Source organism: Lampetra fluviatilis, chromosome 11 (assembly GCF_964198595.1).
Source record: "Lampetra fluviatilis chromosome 11, kcLamFluv1.1, whole genome shotgun sequence".
Taxonomy (NCBI): Eukaryota; Metazoa; Chordata; class Hyperoartia; order Petromyzontiformes; family Petromyzontidae; genus Lampetra; species Lampetra fluviatilis.
In genome coordinates this window covers 14,149,016-14,171,103 of record NC_136285.1, presented here as the reverse complement: position 1 = coordinate 14,171,103, position 22,088 = coordinate 14,149,016, and the positions used below count along the sequence as shown (strand labels likewise).

Sequence of the window (22,088 nt, the reverse complement as noted above, 5' to 3'; positions counted from 1 at the left end):
CGAAACGTCGTGATTTATTTTATTTTATACCTACGTGACTTTACCGAAAGAATAAAAGGGTATGGATTCCTGCAGTCACGAAAGCTTCAAATCAAGATTCACCACCCGTTTGCTCATCTCGCGCGTCGGTCATCCCGAGTTTATTGCTCGATGGTTTTTGCCCGCCTACAGGCCGCTTTCGTTTGCTCAGTGACGCAGTGGTCAACACATTGTGCGTTGAACCCGTCGAGCCGAGTAAGATTCCTGGCCCCGGCTACCGTGAGTGGCGAGCGATGGCTGAACTATTCCCAGCCCCTCCAACGCACACGAGCCGGTGTGATGAAGTTATGGTCAGACAAAGTCTTTCAACCAACGTTGAAATCTGGCGACGTTAATTCACGAGTGGACTAGCACAGAGGTCTGAACATTAATTTTAATCAAATGGACACAATGCGGGGGTGTTCGCATGTTCTTAATTGAGAAGAGGCAGGCATGGGCATAATTGGTTAACCTTTATTGAACGCTTCCCACAACATAAAATATGTCGAAGTTTAATCATCTAAGGGGAAGGGGTCTTTAACAACCGCACGTGTTAATATGTAAATATGTGGGCATGCTTTGCATTAGTTAATTAATAATACAATTACTGTAAAACACTTATTGCTCCTGTTTCTATATATATTTAGTGAATATGCATTGTGTAAATTCATCAGACCACATTCTACTCACGATGCGATTCACATGCAATTGGAGAAAACAAGCGAATCGTAAAAAAAAAGAGTACAAATATTCAAGTTTAGTTTAGTACATAACCCATCACAATCTACGTATTCTGTAGATTGTGATGGGCGGACTATTTTTGTTATTGTTGTTACATTGCGGGAGTGTGTGTGCCGATATATATTCTGTGTGTGCCGTTAGATATTCTCAACATATTTTGTTGATTGCGATGGGTGAACTTTTGCTGCTGCTGCTGCTGCTGTTGTTGTTGTTGTAACACTGCGGGAGTGTGCGTGAAAGTGGCAGCATGGGGAGGAGGGTGGTAGGGGGGGAGGCCTCCATCATCCAGCAGTGGCATCAGACGATGAGCGCGTTGAGCAGCGGGAGGCAGACCATGATCTCTGCCGGGTGAGCTCGCTCGATCTCGTTCTCGTCCAGGCGGAGGAAGCGCAGGCGACGCGGGGCAAACGGAGCTGGAGACGGGCACAGCGACGCCACGTCCAGGCCTGCGGGGTGGGGGGGGGGTGAGAGAGCGGTGGTGCAGCGGTTAGCGCATTGCGCTCACGAACCCGGCGACCCGAGTGCGATTCCCGCTCACGGCCACCGAGACAAGTGAGGAGTATCTGCATCGCTCATCGGGCCTCCCCTAGGTCGACTCAGCCTCGAATGAGTACCTGGCGCGGTGTGTAAACGCCGACACCAGGGAGACAAAGGCGGTCGGGCGTGGTGCTGGCCACCCATCCCCTCGTGTGACGTGCCGGCATTCATAGCTGCTGCTACTCGCTAACAGCACTTGCCCCAGCAGTCTGTTAAGGCTACACGGGGGGGGGGGGGGGGGTCTTGAGGGGGTGGGGGAGAGTGGGGGGGGTGTGGCTTGGGGTGGCGACAAGGCGGAGCAGCAGACGCGTGCTTGCCCGCTTGCCGCAGGAGTTTGTGGTTGCAGCCCCGGTGGCCGACCTGGTTAATACTGCGGCTACACGAACTAAAACTACTACGCGCTGTCCGCTTCACAGTTAAAGATTCTGTGAGGCCATTCTTCAGGCAATATTTGATAAATGTGATTTAAATCAATCGCAAATTACTTAAATCGCATACTTGCAACATCGCATACTAACAGACTCGTGCCTGCCCACTGGCCTATGCTGCATTCACCGTGAGCCTCAACAGGGACAGCTGCCACTGGGGTGTGGAGGGTAGTGGCTGTCACAGGACGCAGCAAGATGCACTACGTTGGAGGCGCGGTGTGAACATTGCGTGGTGGTGATGATGGTGATGATGATGATGGTGATGATTGTGGGGATATACGCTTGAGTTGGGACGCAGCCGCTCTGCAAGCTGGGTAGCTCTACTGCACTCGAATGATGCCGAATCCCCGCCACTGCCGGCCGCTATTGACTCAGTTGCGAGCCGACTGCTCCCTATTGTAGGTGTGCGCGTATGTTGAACTTCTTTCGCACCGTACGTAGCGAGCGACGAACCGCGCTAATCGGAGGTGCGGAGGAGCGTTCTGTCGCGAGCATACTCGGCATCTCTGTTCACACCTTGTTGGTGAAGGGAGAGAAACATTCAGACTCCAAATTACCACGATGTTCACCCAACAATGTTGTTGGTGTCTCTGTTAGCCGTATCAAATAAGACAAATGGGGGGGGGGGGGTGGGGGTCCCAAAGCCCCACGGCACCCACAGTCGCCCGAGGTGCGGCCTCTTTTAAGTTCCTTGCCCATTTGTCACCTTCCACCTCCAGGGCTTTCACTCTGCAGGTTCTGACCTTCGAATTCCAAAGGCCGCCACCCAATCAGTCATTCTCCCCGCTCACGCGCATGTGCTCCCCGTTAGGGTTCAAGGCGGCCGCGTTTCATGAATCAAGGGCCCGAAATTAAATCTCCTCGGCGCATCCGCCGAGCCTGATCCTTCTTTATTTTTCAATACGCCGAGTGTTTTTTTTATTGAGGCGTTGAATGGAATTTGTGACAATAAAACTGTGGCAACGTCCGCGTCAAGTTTAAAAAAAGCCACAAAGTGGCTTGCATCTCTTTCTCTCTCTCCAGAATATTGCGTTTTTCCACTTTTATTAAAATATCTTCAAAGTAGTTTCCTTTGTGCCAAGAGCCATCGGCATTATGAATGAGCTTGGAGAGCCAGGCCTCTCTCTGTGTGTTTTCATTTATGAAAAGTCCAAGAACTAGTGGAGGTTATTATGCGAACCCGTGTGGATTCCAACACTTGGACAAAGCCAAGCCTGGCCCATGTGTGCCGAAGGCCAGTGTCTGCACAGTATTCCATGCACATTAAGCCTTCAGTTAGATTATCTTACTCAGTTATTTTCTGAAATTAATTATAATTTCCACTACAAAGCCCGTCTCTAATTATTTTTTCACGAGCATGATCAGTTAGCAGGAGACATGCTGGAAATGTTATTTTTTTAACATCAGGTTAGAGAGGTTTATTTCTTCTGTGTATCATGTTAACGTGTCAGCATATTTATGTGTTAATGCGGTGCCAGAGTAAGTGGTGGTTCACGCACTGCACTCTGAACATGGTTTATCTGAGTTCGATTCCCGGCCACAGCCAACATCAGTGGCAAGCGACATTCGAACTGGTCCAGGAAACCAGCTTCACCAATTCACATAGACCAGCGTGGTGAAGTATGCTCAAGCAACCCGCACGACTGACACCACGTGTGGAGGCCTTCACTCAGCAGTGGATTTACAAACGGCTGTAAGTAATTATTATATTTTCACATTATGATTTATGATTTTGCCATTCTAGCTACCCAAAAAAATACCTCCCTTGACGAATCCTTCTCATCATCTCCCGTTAATGTTTGTTCACCCTCTGGACTCCAATTTAAAGCCCCCTTATGAAGTCAGCCTACAGTGCGAAGGGACAAGTGGCCACGGGAGGTAATGACAGGGGAGTCAGCCTGCAGTGCGAATGGACTGGTGGCCACCGGAGGTAATGACAGGGGAGTCAGCTTGCAGTACGAGTGGACTGGTGGCTGCGGGAATGTTCGAGAATAGGATCGTGGCCAGGTGATGGAAGAGGTTCGGTAGAGTCTGCTGCTGGAGCGAGCGGTCTAGAACCAGCGACAAGGTTCGGGAACGGGGGCGTGGCCTCGGACCGTATATAAGGGAGATGCGCTGGAAACTCGGGGCTGTTGCAGTGGGGGTCTCCGCCTGTTCGAGTGAACGTGTCTCTACAATAAAGAAACCATCTCAAGACAAGTGTGTCAAGTCGTCATTACACCTGCAATGCCTGGCAAGCCCAGGTGGTCACCCATACAAGAAGCAACTCAGGCTCATCGGTCCTGCTGAGCTGAGTCCGGGCACATCCAGGGCGATCTGGGCGTAGTTCGTCAAGCGCTGAGACGTGAAAAGGCTCTCCCCATCAATAACTCACTCATGACCGCTGGAGATCATGTCGTGTTCATCTTACTCGTTTCAAATAAATGGGCTGAGTGCTTTCACTCTGCTTGCGAGCTGCTCTCGACTATGACGATGATATCTAAACTGGTTCTGGGATCTGGGTCACTCCGCTCCACCAATCGGCACTGACCAGCATGGTGAAGTATGGTCAACCCCCCAACCCCCCATAACTGACACACCCAGCAGCGGATTGCAAAAGGGCTGTAAATCATCATCAAACGACGACCGTCAGCCAAGTGTCCGTATCGCATCACGGGATTGTGAAACGATAGCGACAGCTCTAGAGAGGCCTTCATCCAGCAGTGGATTAAAAATAAGAGATCTCCACGTGTGCGCGTGCACGTGTGCGCGTACTCTTGATGCGGTTGTGGTTGAGGTAGAGGTGCTCCAGCTGGGGCGGGATCTCAGGGATCTTGGACAGCCGGTTGTGCCCCAGCGCGAGCTCCACCAGGGTCGAGATGTTAAATATGGTGGCCGGCAGGCCCTCGTCCGTCAGCTTGTTGAAGGACAGGCGGACGGAGAACAGGCGCCCAAAGCCGCCAAAGTAGCCCTTGGGGACGGACGAGATGAGGTTTCCCTCCAAGAACAGCTGGTAGAGGCTGGTCGGCAGCTTCTCGGGCATCTTCGTGAGCCGGTTCCCATGCAGATTCAGCTGCACCAGATTGGACAGCCCCTTAAAGGTCTCGCCGGTGAGAGCGCCGTCGGCCAGGCTGTTGCCGGTCAGGTCCAGCAGGAGGAGGTGGGAGAGGCCGGAGAGCGACTCCGCGGGGACGCTCGCGATCTTGTTGTAGGCCAGCCGCAGCTGCTGCAGGCTGCCCGGCAGGCCCCTGGGCACCTCCGCGAGGGCGTTGCGCTCCAGGTAGAGGTGCAGGAGGTGCTTGAGGCCGCCCAAGGCGTCGGCCTCGACGCTGGCCACCCTGTTGTCGTTGAGGTTCACCCAGCGCAGCTCGCTGGCGTTGGCGAAGGGGCCGGCGCGCAGGGTGCGGATGAAGTTGTGCTGCAGGTAGAGGTGCATCGCGCGCGAGGGCACCTCTGGAACGGAGCGCAGGCGGCGGCCTTCGCAGTTGAGCGCTGTCGAGAAGCTCGGCGGGCAGTAGCACTCGCGGGGGCAGTCGCGGTAGAAGTGAGGACCCTCGTACAGGATAGGGTCCCCCTCCGGTCGAGGGGTAGCGGCGCCCGGAGGGAGAGGAGCCGAGGAGCTGCCCTCCTGAGCGGCGGCGGTGGTCGCGCTGGAGGTCACGAGCAGCAGCAGCAGCTGCGGCGAGGTCAGCTGGAGTGGGAGCCTCATGGTGCCGGGGACTCGGTGGCCTGGACATAACGGTGCTCGAGCCGTTAATTTACTTTCCTCGGTATCGTTGTTATCATAGTCGTCATCATCATCACGGAAGTCGTTATCAGAAGTGTCATGCGTAATGAGTGTCACAGTTGACACCATCATCATTGATGTTGTCTTAATCATCAACATTGTCATCATCTCCATCATCATCAGTGGCATCATCATTATATGCATTATAATAATCATGGTTATTGTCATTATCGTCATCGTCATCATTAGAATCATCTTCGCCATCATGTTCATCAATAACAGCGTTTGCTAGTGATGGAAGTTGGTTACTGTTGGGTACTGTTAGCGAATTTATGAGATGACAAATTCCAGCAGGGCCAAAGTGGTAAACAAATCTTCGCTTGTATTTCATGAACTTGATGATGAAACTTAACAGATATATATTTATACATTTACAAATGCCAGTTTTTAACTTGGACCACTTAGGGCTCCAATGCAAAAGCAACCTTGGCCCGTGAACATCTCTCACGGGAACCGGGTTCACAGGCTGCATTGTCAGCTCCACGCACCAGGGTGCTTGGTGGAGGTTCAAACCCGGCGGCAGCCCTGGTTAATACCGCAGACGTTCAAGATCACCTGCCATCGTTCTTGAACGGGTAGGTCGGTCATCGTGTTGCTAGCGTCTGGGTCCAAATTCGGTAAATTCTCAAAAATGCCCCGCAAATTGAGGTTAGACAGCAGCAAGCAGCATCGCGCCCTGCTCTGAAACTACTACTGCAGCCAGTGTTTGTGAAACACTGCGGTGCCTTCCTTAGCGATAGCGTTGCACTTTAAGAATGGCTCGAACACGAAATGCACTAAAATAATAATATTATTGTACTATGTACGTTTAACTTCTTTCTCACCGTACGTAGCCAACCGTACTAATCGGAGGTGCCAAATCTTACCTGTAAGAAACACAATGGATGAATGGGCTCACCTGGTTCACAGGTATGTGGGGGGGGGGCTTTCAGGTGCTGGTGAAATAATTTTGGGGTGCATCACGTGACCGCATACACATGCTGTACAAGCTACGAAACTCAATTGTATCTCAGTTGTGTGGCATTCGTTAATATACGAGTTACAATGATTTACTATTTTCAGTCGTGTCATCAGAATGATCACAAGTTTTTTATGTTTGTTAGGGACTGATTTCCAGCTGATTTGGTTCAGTATTTGGTTCAACACATACAGTACATACTTGTTAACCCCTTATCAGTGCCTACCTTATTACAGACCAATTCAGATCTTATTGTTCACCCAGTGCCCTTATAAATCTCAACGTTCATCCGACAAAGTCCCATCACAAGGGAGAAACGCAAACAAATAGACAAACTTGTTTTGCCCGTATTGAAACGGCTGTATGCCACATGCACCTGAAAACTCAGTTTCCCTGTACAAAAATACGGGGCAAACCGTATGGGTCGACACGGTAAGCACATATAAGTTCACGAATCCATGGCCCCTTGAGCTACTTGGGTCCCTAAGCGTATGCTTAGTTTGCTTGTCACTTGCACCGAGACTGGATGCGGAAGGTCGGGCACCAACAACATCCCTCGTCTGCTTGTTCCACCTGGATGCCGGGAGGCCAGGTGGCTTTCGTGCTCGAGCCACCTGGCCCGCCAGGAAATACCTGGTTCGCGGGCATCAATCATTGTGACGGTGTTGACGAATAGGCTCGCACATCTAGACGACCACACACGCAATCGGCTCACCTGGGGCTCAGCTGGTCGGGCACTCGGACCCGGTGCGGTCGTTCAACCCAGACGCCGGTCAGGGAACCTCTTTCCTCCTGTCCCTCCCGGAGCCTGAGCCCGGCCGCTGCGCGTCTGGACCCTCTCGGCACGAACCTCGCTCCGAAACGAGCCCAACACGCGACGTTCGTTCCGCGCCGCCTCCTCCTTGTTCTCTCCCTGCCCCCCCCCTACTCCCACTCCTCCCCGCACCCCGCACCGTGGTACTGTTGCAAACCCACACAGACGTCACTCCTTTGGCCTCTCCGTGCCCCACGTTTGGAGAGATGTGCGTCCCTCCTCCGCTACCTCCCTCCTGCGCCACCGCCTTACTCGCTACCCCGCAGCCCTCTGCTCATCCTTTGTTTGGTCACCCACAAAAGCAGCCGCTTCCACGTGGGCCCCTACGAACAGGTTGGCTGGTTTTCACGCGACGTTCACGGGACATTATTTACGAGATGCAATCGGGATATAAGATTTTTCAAAAGCTCGCCCTCGGCTCTCCCACCGCTTTATATATATACAAATTATTCGACCTTTTCCTCCCCCCCCCCACCACTTTCTGTCTCCTGCACTCTCAAGGGTGGCCAAGAGAGAGGCGTTGTGATATCGCGTTTGTGTGTATGCGTGGTAGTCGTACGGAAAATGTTTAATATCTTGGACACACTATTTTCATCTTGGTATTCACAATATGCTTTTAACTATTACTTTTACGTTCACGACAGACATACAAATTAGCTTTTTTTTAGAAAAAATATTAAACTTGTGTTTCTTTTCTCTCTTCAAACATGTGAACTCTCGTTAAATGTTGGCGATGAATATGACAGTTCCACGTGATCGGGAACCTCACCGTCAACATATCAACATCACCCCAATAGTCGAGGTCATAGTTTTAGAAAATGTGGCAAAACTGAACGCACCATCATCGCCATCCCCAAATTGAATGAAAAGGCCAGTTGGCCTTGGTTTCTCTGAAACCCTGGTATTTTATGAGCAGTGTCCCCACCCATCAGGAAAGGTGGACCAAGCAATTTGCATTTGAATTACAGCCCGGACCGGTTGGCACACGATGCCCAAGTGGGAGCCCCACTTCGTAATTATTACCCACGTCATTTAGAAAGTGTGCAATGGATGACGTTGTGATATCGTAGGCACTGCGCAAAGAAAGTTCCTGCTGGGAGTGGGACATTGCACGCAACCATTGATTCTTGAGTTCACGACGCACACGGATCGGTGCGAAACCACCGCAGCCAATTGAGGCACAACCATTCACCGCAACGCAACTAACATTATCTTTAGACTCGAATTGACAATGCGTCCAATTCCCCGGAGGGAATTCACCCCCCCCCCCCCCGAAGTTCTCTCCTGAGCGACGCCATCCGTGCTGCTGCTCGCGCGACCGTTCACGCGCCCGCGTGACGTCACAGCTGCGGCATCCGTTCTGAATTCGTCTTTCGCCGCGTTATGTTTTGAGAGCGAACGTCGCCGGGCCAGGACGCCCACGGGCGCGAAGTTCAGCCGCAAAGAGCCTCAGCTGGTCGCACGAACGCGATTCTTATGAAGCCCAAGATAATTGACTCATTTGCGCAGGATCAGCGTCTTGAGAGACGCCCGAAAAGGTGATGTCATTTTGCGAGCGTCTGAGAAATGTGATGTTGCCGTGGGAATTCTCTCCGCCTCACCCCTCTGACGCCCACGTGCCCCCACCTCGTCCCCCTCTTCCGAGTCTGCGCTTTGCGCGGAGAGAGAAAGGAAATGTGAATGCGGCGCGAATGTTGCTCGCCGCGGCGCGAGGCTCGGGAGAGGTTTGAGTCCACGTCTCGGCTCGCTCCTTATCTCGCGACGAAAGGCGATGCTCACAGGCTCGTTGTTTATATTCCCTCACTGCAATGTTTGTTTACGCTGGGAATATTAAAAAAAAAATGTGAATATGGGTTTGCAAAAAAAAAACATCCTCAGATGGCTTGCTCAATTAGCCAACCAGCAAGTTAACACAAATAATGTAATATTTTCAAAACTCTGCTTTGTGTGCGACGGCTTGGGGAGGCTTTCATCGAGCAGTGGATAGATCCTGGTTGATAATGATACATAGCGGGAAGTGGCGGTGCAGCTGTCACACACACGTGGTGTTTGTGCGTTGTGAACCGAGTGACCGACATTCGATTCACGGTCATGGCTCAAGTCGGTGGTGCGTCATCATTTGAACTGATCCTGGGCGCCCCCTTCACCGGCCCACACTGACCAGCGTGGTGAAGTATGGTCAAACAGCCTCTTCTTCACAGCACACAGATGACATTTTGAAGGTGATGTATTAACAAAAAAATATATATTCCAGAATGAAAGAGCATTCTTGATAAATGTGCTGGTGTGTAATATGTCAAATGACCCAGGCAAAAAAAATTCGCATTTCAACGATCGCTTTCGCATAAAACATAAAACCACCGCACTCCAGTTCCGTGGCGGCTCTATTCACCTATAGGCAGCTTCTTGTGCTGCGTCCTCTCTCACATAACGCTGCCTTTCATTGCGGCACGGGGGGTGGCGGCAGCGGCAGTTACCGCGGAACTTGGCACAAGTTTGATAGCCCCAGGAGCGGTGGAAACCGCACCGCCGTCACAAGCAACCCTTCAGACATGTGCGGCCAATTCTGCAAATTACGTTGCTTTTATTTTATTTTTTGGACCCTTTGCCCCCCACCCATCCCCATCGTTCTCCGTTGCTCGAGGCACCGCAGCACCACGGGGCTCTCTCTGGCTTTTGTGGAGGACCCTGATTTTGTTTGTATGTTGCGTGGGATGAGGGAAGGAGACATGGGATCGTAATTGGCGCGTCCTGTGAACTCTAACGACACCTTTCGGATCGCAACATTTTTATAACGCATCTCGATCGTGCAGCAGCTGGCTTCAGGGAAATTGGAGTTCAAGTGCATCGCGATCGTTCGGTGAAATCTCGATGTTATCCGGCAGGCCAATGAGTGGCAGCGGTGTCCCCGGGATAAAACAACAAACTTCACGTCATTTATTAAAAACGTATTTATTGTTCACCTGCGTAGAGTGGGGGTGCAGACGTGGGACGTCTCGCCTGTTGTTGTTTCTTGAAGTAATCGGTTTTACCTGCCGACGAGTTTGCGTTCGCGTTGGCACCGAGTCACTGAGGAGCAGCTACCAATCAACCCATAGGTGACGGACGACAGAAGTTTATTTAAAAAAAACAGCAGTGACACCTCCACGCTTTTCCGAGTTGCTTTGAGTTACCGCCGGGCGAGTTGGGAAGACTTTCCCAGATTTCTGGCCGGAGCCTGAGAAGCGAAATTGTTCGAAAGAATCCACGAAGTGACTGCCGACTCGAGTCGTCAAAAAACACGGGGAGGGGGCTGTGGGGAGCGTTCGTGCATCCGGGGTGTGTAATCATCATTTGTGATCCGTGTTTTAAAAGCGAAACCGGTGTGCCAAGTTCGTTTGCAACTTACAAACGCGTGGCTTTCAAAACGCTTTATGAACGAAACATGTTTGAGACTTGATTTGAAGCTTTCGTGACGGCAGGAATCCATACTCTTTGGATCTTTCGGTAAAGTCACGTAGATAGAAAATAATAATAGACCGTCTTCTGAAGACGGTTGCTTGTTGTTGCGATCTAAACGTCGTGATCTATAATTTTTCCTACCTACGTGACTTTACCGAAAGAACAAAAGAGTATGTTTTAGACTTTCATGGCCTTGTCCTCTCCCCCTATTAAAATGCGGTCAAGGTGCAGCCCTGCAATTGCCCGCTCACACCGCTGCTGGCGGATCGGCCTCCACGTGGAAAGGGCCTCTATTTATAACTGTACTGCCGGGTGGGTGGGCGACGATCTTACAGACTTGCTCATTGTTTCGACTGCCACGTCAGGGGATCGAACCGGTGAACCCCCGAGTTTAGAAGTCGCAGTGCGCGCTCACCGTTACATCGCGGCGGCGTCCCCACCCCACACCGGCTCCCCTTCGACCCGGGCGTCTGACGGGCTGGGTGCTGTGTGCGCCACCATCGCTACGTTAATAACGCCCGGCACACACCCCCCCGCCCCCCCCCCCCCCGTGCGAGCAGAACTGAAGGTCACCTGAGGGACGGATAATTGCCGCGACTCTGTAAGCTACATCTTGGAAGAATTACGGAGGGGAATGCTCTGGGGGCCGCGTTTGTGTAGCGTGATGAAGCCACGGCCCCTAGCGATCCCCGTGTCTGAAGTGTGCAAACGCCTTCGGTGCCGCGTCCAAACATCACTCACAATTCTTCGAAGCGTCTGAGATGTTGCCAATCGCGTTTACTGCGGTGCTACGTACACGCGTGTCGTAAATATTCGTGTTGCGCCGTACGCGTAGGATGATGCCTGCTGATGCGCATTCTACACGAGGAAGATGTCTCGGTGTGATATAAAAAATAATGTTGGCAAGATACATCGTGAACGACACGTGTGACGTACCCACCCCTCCGATATAGCACGGTTGCCCACGCACGGCGCGAATGAAGTTCAACATACATACAATGAACCTCATAATCAACGTTTTTGGGTTTAGATCGCGTTATTTATAAATGTGTCGTAACCCTCCACCACCCGACACGGTCAATCAGTAAAAAAAGTGTCACGTTGACAAAAGACAAATAGTTCACTGCTTTAGCCCACCGGTGTGTTGAAGCGTGAAACCACACACGCTTCAACACACCGGTGGGCTAAAGCAGTGAACTATTTGTCTTTTGTCAACGTGACACTTTTTTACTGATTGGCCGTGTCGGGTGGTGGAGGGTTACGACACATTTATAAATAACGCGATCTAAACCCAAAAACGTTGATTATGAATACTATTGGTCACGAAAGCCTACGCGTTATACAATGAACCTGTAAGAAAAAAGAAAATGTAGATTATACAAGATGATACCAAAATATTAACATGTTGGAAGCTATCATTGCAGCTGGAGCCATGGCAACTGCGCCGTGGTGTCCGTCGCGCCGTCTAGATGACGAAGTGACGGCACCGCCGCAGGCACGCGTAGGCGTCGCTGGGGATATTCCACGAGGCGAGGCGGTTCCCGTCGAGACGGAGCAGCGAGATACGGGAGTAGTCCTGGGGCGCCGTGCTCCGACAGAAACTCTCCACGGAGAACTCTGCTCCCGCGGGGACACGGGGACGAGGGGAGAAGGGGACGAGGGGACACAGGGACAAGGGGGTACAGACACAGGAATATGCGACGAGGGGACACGGGGACAGGAAGGCGAGGGAACATGGTGGTACCAAGTGACAAGCGGTGACACGCGGAGACACACGGAGACGAGGGGACATACGGAGACAAGGGGACACGGACACAGGGACAAGGGGACACACGAAGACAATGGGACAAATGTCGACAGTTACATGATGCCGATTCCACAAGGGTCCGTGATATATATATATATTATTTACAAAGCGTTATTCTGATAACCACGACTACTTTGCAAGTTAAATGTAGCCATCTGAAGTGGTTCAAATGCGTGGCCGGGTGGAATAAATTACCGTAAAAAATAATAATAAAAAAGCCAAGATGATATTTCAACATTGTCCAGACGAAAATGACTTCTCGCCAATTAAAGTATACAGTTATACACAAACAGATGAAATCATCGTGGAATCGCTGACAATTAAGGTCTCAGTTGGCGGAGACATTCCTGAGTGGCCCGAATTTGGCACGGCTCCAGCAAGGCAGCCGCTGCAGCGAGATTACTCCCAGCTGACCTGGGGCGGTCGCTCGCTCGCTCGCTCACTCACTCGCCCGCTCGCCCGCCCGCCCGCCGCTCTCTACAAACGGCGGCCAGAGGCCCTCTCGGTCACTTTCATGGAATTCACGCCAGGAGTCTCTCCGTAAATGCCATCCGGGCTGCCGGCCACATGCGCGTGCCCCCCTCCCACGAGCCGGCAACGCTCTCAACTCTAAGGCGCATTCGTGTGCTTTGGCCTTTACGAGCGTTCTTATCGCCGGGCAGCCGTGTTTTGCATTTCGGTTTTTTTTTACGGTTTTCTCTTTATTGAAACAAAACAATCGTTGTTTTAGCGGTGTAGTAATAATAATAATAAATGCATTTATGTAGCACTTTTCATCAAGGATCTCGAAGCGCTGTACAGGACACAGCAGCAGACAATCAGCATAAAAAGAATATTATAAATACATACAAAAAACATTTACTAAATTAACTTTAAATGTAATAAGCGGAAGCGTATAAGTAGTTTTTTTGAAGGCGCATTTTTAAAATGTCCACAGACTCAGAGATCCTGAGTCTGTGGACATTGCCTGGGGGATACACGGCCACTTCCCCAACGACCTCCGAGTGAAGGGCGTTTTTAAACGTGTACAAGGTATGGTTTCCATCTGTGAAGTGGAAAAAAACTGGGATGTATTCCATGGGAAGAGGATTAATTTATTACGATGCCAGCTGAGGGGAGAATGAGATGTCAATGCATTGTCTTGAGAGGTGTGTTATTGCAACGTTGATAACACAAAACGTGGACTTGTATAGTTACAGGGAGGGCTTTAAATGTTTCTCAGGATAGCTAGGTAGGTCAACAAGACGATGTTCCTGGGAAAACCAGGAGAGGTGGCAACCCTCGTCATCTTGGTTGCTTGTGTATGGTCATTTTGTCAATCTGCTTCTGCATGAGGGCCTTCCCATGCAATGCGGTTCACGGGGGTTGTTTGACCATATTTCTCCATGCTGGTCAGTGGTCGTTGGTGAAAGCAGGGGGCGTAGATGTTGGGGACATAGTACAGGATAACAATGGACTTTCTTGAAATGCCCTCTGATGACGTGGCCCAGGAGCAACCTACACCACTTGCACGTGGTCACCCATACCACGTGGTCACCCATAGCACGTGGTCACCCATAGCACGCTATCCAGGCTCAAAGCCTGCTTACCCTATGGCCACGTCACATTCCGAGTGATTTGGTGAGACGCATTGTGCTATTGTATATACAGCAGCCTGGAACACATCTTTTTTGCACAGTGGTTCATGCATATAGGCACCAAGGGGCCGTATCGAGTTGAGAGCGGCTGTAACATGAGGTTGACGGATCACTGGACGATGAGAGCAGTGTGCATGTGGAGTTTGTAAGCTCCGTGTCTGACATCCACTAACCCCGGCCAGGTCACCCAGCTTTGAACTTTCCTTGGGAATTTTCATTCTGCGTGAGGTGGGTGAATTTGAGTTCCCCTTTGAGTCTATCTCGGAAGATCATCAGCACAGTTTTCCCCAAAAGATGCTTCTACAAATAATGTTTGCGTAATTTTTCTCCAAATTTGATCCCAACTGTGCTGTCGTTGCCACGTCACGTGAGATGAAGCTTTTATTAGGATCTCTTTCAAGGCAGTGCCGACCCTTCGGCATGAAAGAACGACCCGCGGAAGCTGATCTCACAGAGCTACCTCCGACATCCCCTTTGTCGGTGTCTGCAGCACTTTCCCACCCGCCGTGCCACAGAGGGGTTGTTGTCGCATCACAGTCAAACCGATATTTGAATTCTTAAAGATCACGTTTTGCAGAAACAAACTTCACGTGACTTTCTTTGCATCGCCTTTTGTGACTGAACTGTTGATCTACTCGCTGCACTTGAGAACCCAGAACCCAGTTTGATCACGGGCGGCTGGAGCCTGGATTCGAACCCAGGCTCTCAGCCTGACTGACCTCCAAGCAGCTCTGCCACTTCTCTTCTCTGGAATGTGAGACGCCGAACGGGAAATGTGGACGTGAGTTCGCGCCTCAAAGGTGTGGCCCCGTGGGGGAGACATCTCGCAGAGGAAGCAGCAGCTGCTGTTGCCATCACGACCTTGCCCCACCTTACCTCGCTCCCCTCGTCTCGTGTCGTGTCCCCTCCCGCTCGCTGCGCTCTCAACCTCTCTTACTCCGAACCGTTCCCCGCTCTAATTGTGCACAATCACCGTTTCCCTACTTGTCCCCTTGCTCTGGAGCAAGCTTCCCCTCCTCCCTGTCGAGTTTCCGCTCCTCCCTCTAGACCCCCGCTTCTTCTCCCTGGTCCATCCTCTTCCCTCTATCCCTAGGCACCCACCGTCATTCCGGAACTCGCTAAACCGCCCTCACTATACCCCATCCCTATTCACCGTATCGCTTTTAGTCACAATAATTGTACCACTCATAAACCCTTGCAAAGCGCCTTGGATAAAAGCGCTCATTAAATACAAGATGAGAAAGGGAAGACAGCCGAGGCCGTAGGGGAGCCTTCCTTGGGCACAGCGGCAGGGGCAAGGGAAGAAAATCTAGAAAATTAAAAATACAGCGGCTGCAGTGGCGGTGGTTCAAACGATCTCTCGTGCGAAAGCGACGCTGTTTGCACAGACATTTTGCGATGCGGTTCGCACGTGTACAATTTGATAAACCCAAATGAATAATAGAACTCAATAGAATTTGATTTTATTCAGTGTCTACTGCACATGCAACGGCATATCAAAACCGCTTGGTACAAAACACTTGGGATATCGGCATGCCTGGGTAAATGTGGATTTGTTTTGTATTTACAGAGAGACATTGAGTGCAAAGGAAGAGGTAAATGGGAACATCTTGGACGTGGAATATGAACATGGGGAGGGTGGTGGGGGGGAAGCTACGATGCTGCTTTATGAGGCGAGCGGTGTTGACGAAGAGCGCCGGGCGGATTGGTGGCGCTGTGGGTCAAGCACTGCGCTGTTACGATGTCGGAAGATCGTGAGTGTTAAAAATAAATACAGGGTGCTTCAAGACAATGTTAACAATTATATGGGACTATCGTTTTTAATGGAAAAAGAACGGACAATACACTGTAACATGATAAATTCATAATAAATATTTTTGGGTTAGATCGCGTAAGCATAAATGTGTCGTATGGCTCCACCACCCGACACAGCCAATTAGTAAGGGATTTGTCTCGTAAACAAAACGCCAATTAGTTACTACTTCAGCCCACCGGTGTGTTGGAGAGTAAATCCACAACATGCTAAATGGCTGTGTCGGGTGGTGGAGGGTTACGACACATTTATACTTACGCGATCTAACCCAAAAAAACCCTTTATTATGAATAATATTGGTTGCGAAAGCCTACGTGTTAAACTGATGATTACAAATGTATGTTAATAGCTTCGAAAAGTCAAAGAATCTCCACTTGTTCGCCATCATTGTCAACGCGTGCCTGGAATCTTCTCCCGGTGGTCTCCAGAGCTCGGAGGAGGCACATATCTCGGGGCATTGTTCGCAAATTCTCAGAAGTGTTAAAAACATTTTGAAGCACCCTGCAAACACATCTGGTTACTCGCTCGTCATTCCGTCACCTGCCCAACGTACCGCTGACGTTGTTCGCCTGCAGGTAGAGGTACTGCAGGTTGCGGTGCACGGCGGGGATGCGGTCGAGGTTGTTGTACGCGAGGTCGAGCTCCAGGAGGGTGGACACGTTGAAGGCCTCCGCGGGCACCCGCGGACTGCTCAGGAAGTTGCCGGCCAAGCGCAGAAACTGCAGGTTAGGGAACTGTTGAAAGTAAAACTCGGGCACTTGGCTGATGGCGTTCCACTCCAAGTAGAGCTGAAGCACGTGGCTCGGCAGGCCGCCGGGAAGGTCGTCGAGTCTGTTGTTGCTCAGGTTGATGTGAACGATGGACTTCAAGCCGGCGAAGGCTTCCGACTTCACCACCGCCATCTCGTTGCCGTGCAGGAGCAGCAGCGTGAGGTTGCCGAGGTTGTGGAAGACTCGGCCCTCCAGGACGCGGATCTTGTTGTGCGCCAGCCTGAGCTCCTTCAGGCTCGCCGGCAGGTTTTTGGGGACCTCGGTCAGATGGTTGTAGTTGATGTAGAGGTACTGGAGCCGGGCGAGCTGCGAGAAGGCCCCCTCGGAGACGTTGCCGCTCGAGATGCGGTTGCCGTCCAGGATGATCTTGCGCAGCCCCGTCGCGTTCCCGAAGGCCCCCTCGGGCACGGACTCGATGAGGCCGCGCTGCAGGTAGAGGTATGCCGTCCTGGCCAGCGGCGGCGGCACGCGGCTGAGATTGCGGGCGTCGCAGAACATGGACGTGGGCCAGAAGTGTGGGCACTCGCATTCGGGAGGGCAGTCCGGGGAGCCGAGCACGCGGCGCACGTAGGCGCGGTCGAGGCGGCCCTGCAGGGTGAGGAGGCTCGGCTCGCCGGCCTCGAGGTCGAGCTCGATGGGCATGCCCCCATAGTCGTGAGAGGCGGCCGGGCCAGCGGTGAGCAGCACCAAGAGGGGCAGCAGCTGCGGCAGCGGGGACTGCACGAGGCGCGCCATGGAATCTGTGCAGATGTTGACACGGGTTATTATACACGGGGTGGAGGGGTGGGACACATTGGGTGATTATATTTATTTTAACAAATATTCAGACTGAATTGCATTAACATTGATGCGTGAATTCTTTTTTGAAATGCATTTAAGACTTTTTTATTTATTAAGTGTCAACGTTGAACATTCGTCAATTATATTTCGTCTCAATTCACTCGGGGGGGTTCTTGGCCGAGTTTGTAAACGACTGATTTTGAGGTGATCCCACAGGAACAAGAAACATATATGTTCATACTTAATCATAGATACAATATTAACTTAAAGAGTAAACAATTACATTTGTTTAATTCCAGCGTTAAAATCCTGTCAATGAAAATAACCCTGTGTGTCCTGACCTTTGGGCCACGCTGTACACTGATTGACAGCTCCGTGCGTGTGAATGAGTCGGGATCGAGTCGGGATCGGAGATCGTGTTTATTGAGGTGGCTCAGAGGTCAGAGCGCGGAGCCGGCTCCGCTGAGATGAGGGGTTTGAATCGAGGCTTGCTGCCTGACGGTAAAACGGGGTTCTCAAGTGATGGTCTCTGCCTGGTCACCAATAGTTGTACAAAAGAGCCACCGTGTTGCAATGTGGTTCTGCACTTAGTTTCGCTACCTCCTCGTGCCGAGTTATACTCCTGGATTACTATCTAGGTATGTAAACTATCAACTCATATACTCATGTACCTACCTATCCACCCAGCTGTAAAACTACCACAATGCATACCTTATATACCTACTAACCTACCCATCCATCCACGTATCTGCCGACTAACTCACAAACCCACCACCTACCTACCAATCCATCAACCCACGTACCTACACACTCTCCTACCCACTAAAGACAAAGATACCCCGTATAGCCTTAACAGACTGGAGCAGCAAGTGCTGTTCTCGAGCACCTATAAAGGCCGGCACAGCACACGAGAGGGTGGTGGCCAGTACCACGCCCGACCGCCTTTATCTCCCCAGTGGCGTTGTTTACACACCACAGCAGGTACTCTTGAGGCTGAGTCGACCTAGGGGAGGCCCAGGATCGGTTCAAATAATCGTCACTGATGTTGGCCGTGAGCAGGATTCGAACTCCGGTTGGCGGGTTCGTAGCGCAGCACGCAAACCGTTACGCTACCGCTCCCCACACCCACCCATTAACCCACGTACCTACTTTCCTACAACTACCAACCCACTCACCTATCCACCTACCTACCCACACAACCTACTCACCAGTTCACATACCGACCCACCCACTCACCTCCAACCCACGCACTGACCTACCTACCTGCCTCCCCAATCACTCACGTACCAATCCCCCCATCCACGGAAAAATCCACGTGGTTTATATTCGTCACATTAATGCCACGCTCATTTGGCTGTGCATGCGTAATGGAGAAGTTTGGGAGAAGCAGAGCTGACTGACCAAATGCACTTTAATAACAGAAAAATCGCGTTCCAACAATCATCAAATTAACATTTCCACTGCAGGAAGACTGCAGTCATGGAAAGTTGAGCAACACTATGGAAACAATAATAACCGAAATTAGAATGTAACATACAGTATACAGCACTCTGTGCATATTTGTATATGTCACAGTGCTGTGAAGTACATCGTCGCGGTGACACAGGTAAAACAATGCGCTCTTTGTACCACTAAAAGACACATCGCATCATGATGTCAACATGTAAGTTCAGATTGTTACGCTTGACACCTGTAAACAAGTCGTTCGATACCACCGATGACACAACGATCCGAGACTAGGCCTGGCCCTCTTTGTCTCTCGGTCACGATCTCTAGACGCGCACCGTGCGAGGCACGCATTGAAAGCTCAGTCAACCTAGGAGAGGAACAGCACCGGTTCAGATAGCATTCGCCACTGATGTTAACCGTGGCTGGGAACCGAACTCAGGTCGCTGGGTTCATAGCGCAGTGTACCAACCTCTGTGCCACCCCTCCCCATATTCATCACGAATGCAGTCAAGTATAACTGGGTCAAGAACACACTGTAAACCCATATAAGTGTTCGGTGAATCACGTCATATTTTCCACCGGATTGACATCAGCTGTGACCAGTGCAGTGTGTGGTTCCCATTACGAACACAGTACAGTCCCTTTTCATAATAAAGTTGTTTTGGGTTCGATCGCGTAAATATAAATGTGTCGTTAACCCACCACCACCCGACACAGCCAATAAGTAAGGTTTGTCACGTAAACAAAAGGTCACAATTAGCTATTACTTCGGGACATCGGTGTGATGGCGAGTAAACCCACAGCGTTTACAATTCGAGGACGACATTTCGCCGGTGATTACAATCAGCTTCATCAGGCGATTGGCCTCACTAATCGGCTGTGTCGGGTGGTGGTGGGTTACCGACACATTTATATTTAGGCGATCAACCCCCCCCCCCAAAAAAAACATTACGACGATGAATTTTGGTCGCGAAATGCCTCCGCGTTGAAACGATTCGCAGTCCGTAAACCTTTCGCCACATGTGGCGCGTGCAATCAACAGCGACGCAACTCCCCGTCGCGCGCTTGCGGAGCCGCGCGCGTTATCGCATTGACCGCGCGTGACTTGCGCTGTCTGGCGCCACCACTACGGGGCGATCTCCCCACGAAGATCAGAGGAGCGGATCTATTTGAGATAAACGTAAACGTTACACATTAACCCCCCCCTCTCCCTCTTCGTCAGTGCATCTGTAAAGCAGCTGGGTAGCTGCTTTTACCGTGCTATTCATTTTAGTTATTTTATCTTAATTACATAATTACTTTGTAAACCGGCCGGATAGCTCAGCCGGTAGAGCGGTTTGGGTTTGACTCAGCCCATTATTCCTCCAGGGTCCAAGAGTTTAAAGCGGTTTGCCCCCGCCATAGGCACATGGAATGTCCACAACTGGGCTTGTGAGTAGGAGATGAGCACCGGTTCCACGTGAATCTGATCAGGAAATCACTTTGACGTTTTACATTCTGTAAAAACATTTGTTCCATCGTACATTGCTGCGTTAATAGTCTAAAATTCTGTCTTGCAATCTTTTTATACTAAAGTGTTGGGCATTCATGTAAAATGTATGTTTACCTAAAGTGCTCTGAGACGCCTCCGCTGATGTTAGGTGTGCAATGTGGATTTGCAAAAAAAAAACTGATGGCGCGAATACAAATCGGCCGTGCAAATCGCCGTGCAAATCGGCCGAGTACCTGTCTGCAGAAGCACGGCGGTGTGGACGTGTCGTACCTCGGCGCTGTAGTCACGAGGTGAGCTGAATCGGCAAAGCCACAGAAGATCCAGCACCCCCCTCCCCCCCCCCACGAACGGTGATTAGACTTCAGTTATTCTCGTCTGTTTGCCATTGCAACGTGTGCCACACGTGCGCATAAGAACAACACACAAAATGAATCGAGATTTAATTTAAAGGGGATCAAATCCTTCTGCTGCACACGCGCGCGCGCACACAAAGAGACGGCGTTAGAGGGGTTATTGCAGTCTTGCTCGAGAAATCCCTTGGACTGGGAGGTGGAGAGAGCCAATGTGAAGCCACCACCACCACCACTACCAGGTTTGCAAGTTTTGGGCTGCCTCCCTTTGGGGCCCCCTCCAAAATGCCAACACTTCACCGCGGAAATATTGCTTGCGTGAAGAAACGGAGCTTTTTTCCTCTCACTCTTTGAAGCATCACTTAAATAAATATATTTGTCTGAATTCTGGCACAGCACCAGGACTGACGTGCGGGGGGGGGGGGCAGTTCGGCCCCGGAGCGCAACGACTCCGTCTGAGAGCGCGCGAATCGAGGGGGGCGCTCTTCAATAGGGAACCCGGTGATGCCCGTCGCGTTGGGTGCAGCGGGCACTTGGGGGCGGGCAGGGGGGCCCTGCATCGTCGGTGCAAGTTCACCCACCATGCCGTACACCGCCGAGCCTGAGGTCCACCAGAGCACGGTGTTGGGACCGTTGCACTCGGGGTCTCGTGGCGGCATCTCGTGGGGAGCGTGACGCTCCAGCCAGGGGCAGGCGGCCGATGATGACGGCGGCGGCGGTGGGGTGCTCGTCATGAATGTGTCGCCCATGTGTGAAGATGAGTCCATTGCCGTTGGCGGGTCGGTGGTGACTCCGTTATCGCCGGCTCGTCGCCGCCGGTGCATCGGACGGAGTGGAAGGGGTGAGTTGAGGTGACAGGGCCCCAGCGCTCTGTACCTGATTCTCGCTCGGACGGGAATTGTGGAAATCAGTTCACGATCACTTTTCTAACCACATGCCCCCAAAAAGTAATTTACTTCAGATGTTTCATCATCGGCAGCCAAGGTCAATCCACTGCTGGATGAAGGCCTCACCAAGCCGTCGCTGCTTTTCACGTTTCTGAAATTATGCCAATCCACCTAGAACCTGCACACACGAGCTGAATTCGTCACTCCATCTCCTCGGCGGAGGTGCTCTTCGATGTGCTCTGGTTCTTGGCCGCCACTGTGACTATTCTTCACCATCCGCCATCATTCCTTGCCATGTCACGTGTCCTGTCCAAGCCCACTGACTTTTTTTCTCACAGTTTCTTGGTCAAATACCAAAGTCTCGATTTCGCTTCGTGAATGTGTGGTTCACTATGCCGGG

The 22,088-nt window shown here is 51.3% G+C and overlaps 1 protein-coding gene across 1 annotated transcript; it reads right to left on the bottom strand.

Moving 5' to 3' along the window:
* Positions 1-487: 487 nt before the first annotated feature.
* LOC144934906 (uncharacterized) lies at positions 488-21,625 on the bottom strand. The gene is made up of 6 exons (XM_078861174.1): positions 21,211-21,625; positions 16,514-17,470; positions 12,186-12,320; positions 10,226-10,294; positions 4,479-5,432; positions 488-1,205 (listed from the first exon to the last, which is right to left on the bottom strand). The coding sequence occupies exons 1-6, from the start codon at positions 21,623-21,625 to the stop codon at positions 1,057-1,059; spliced, it is 2,679 nt and encodes an 892-aa protein (XP_078717300.1). The 3' UTR covers positions 488-1,056.
* Positions 21,626-22,088: the final 463 nt, after the last annotated feature.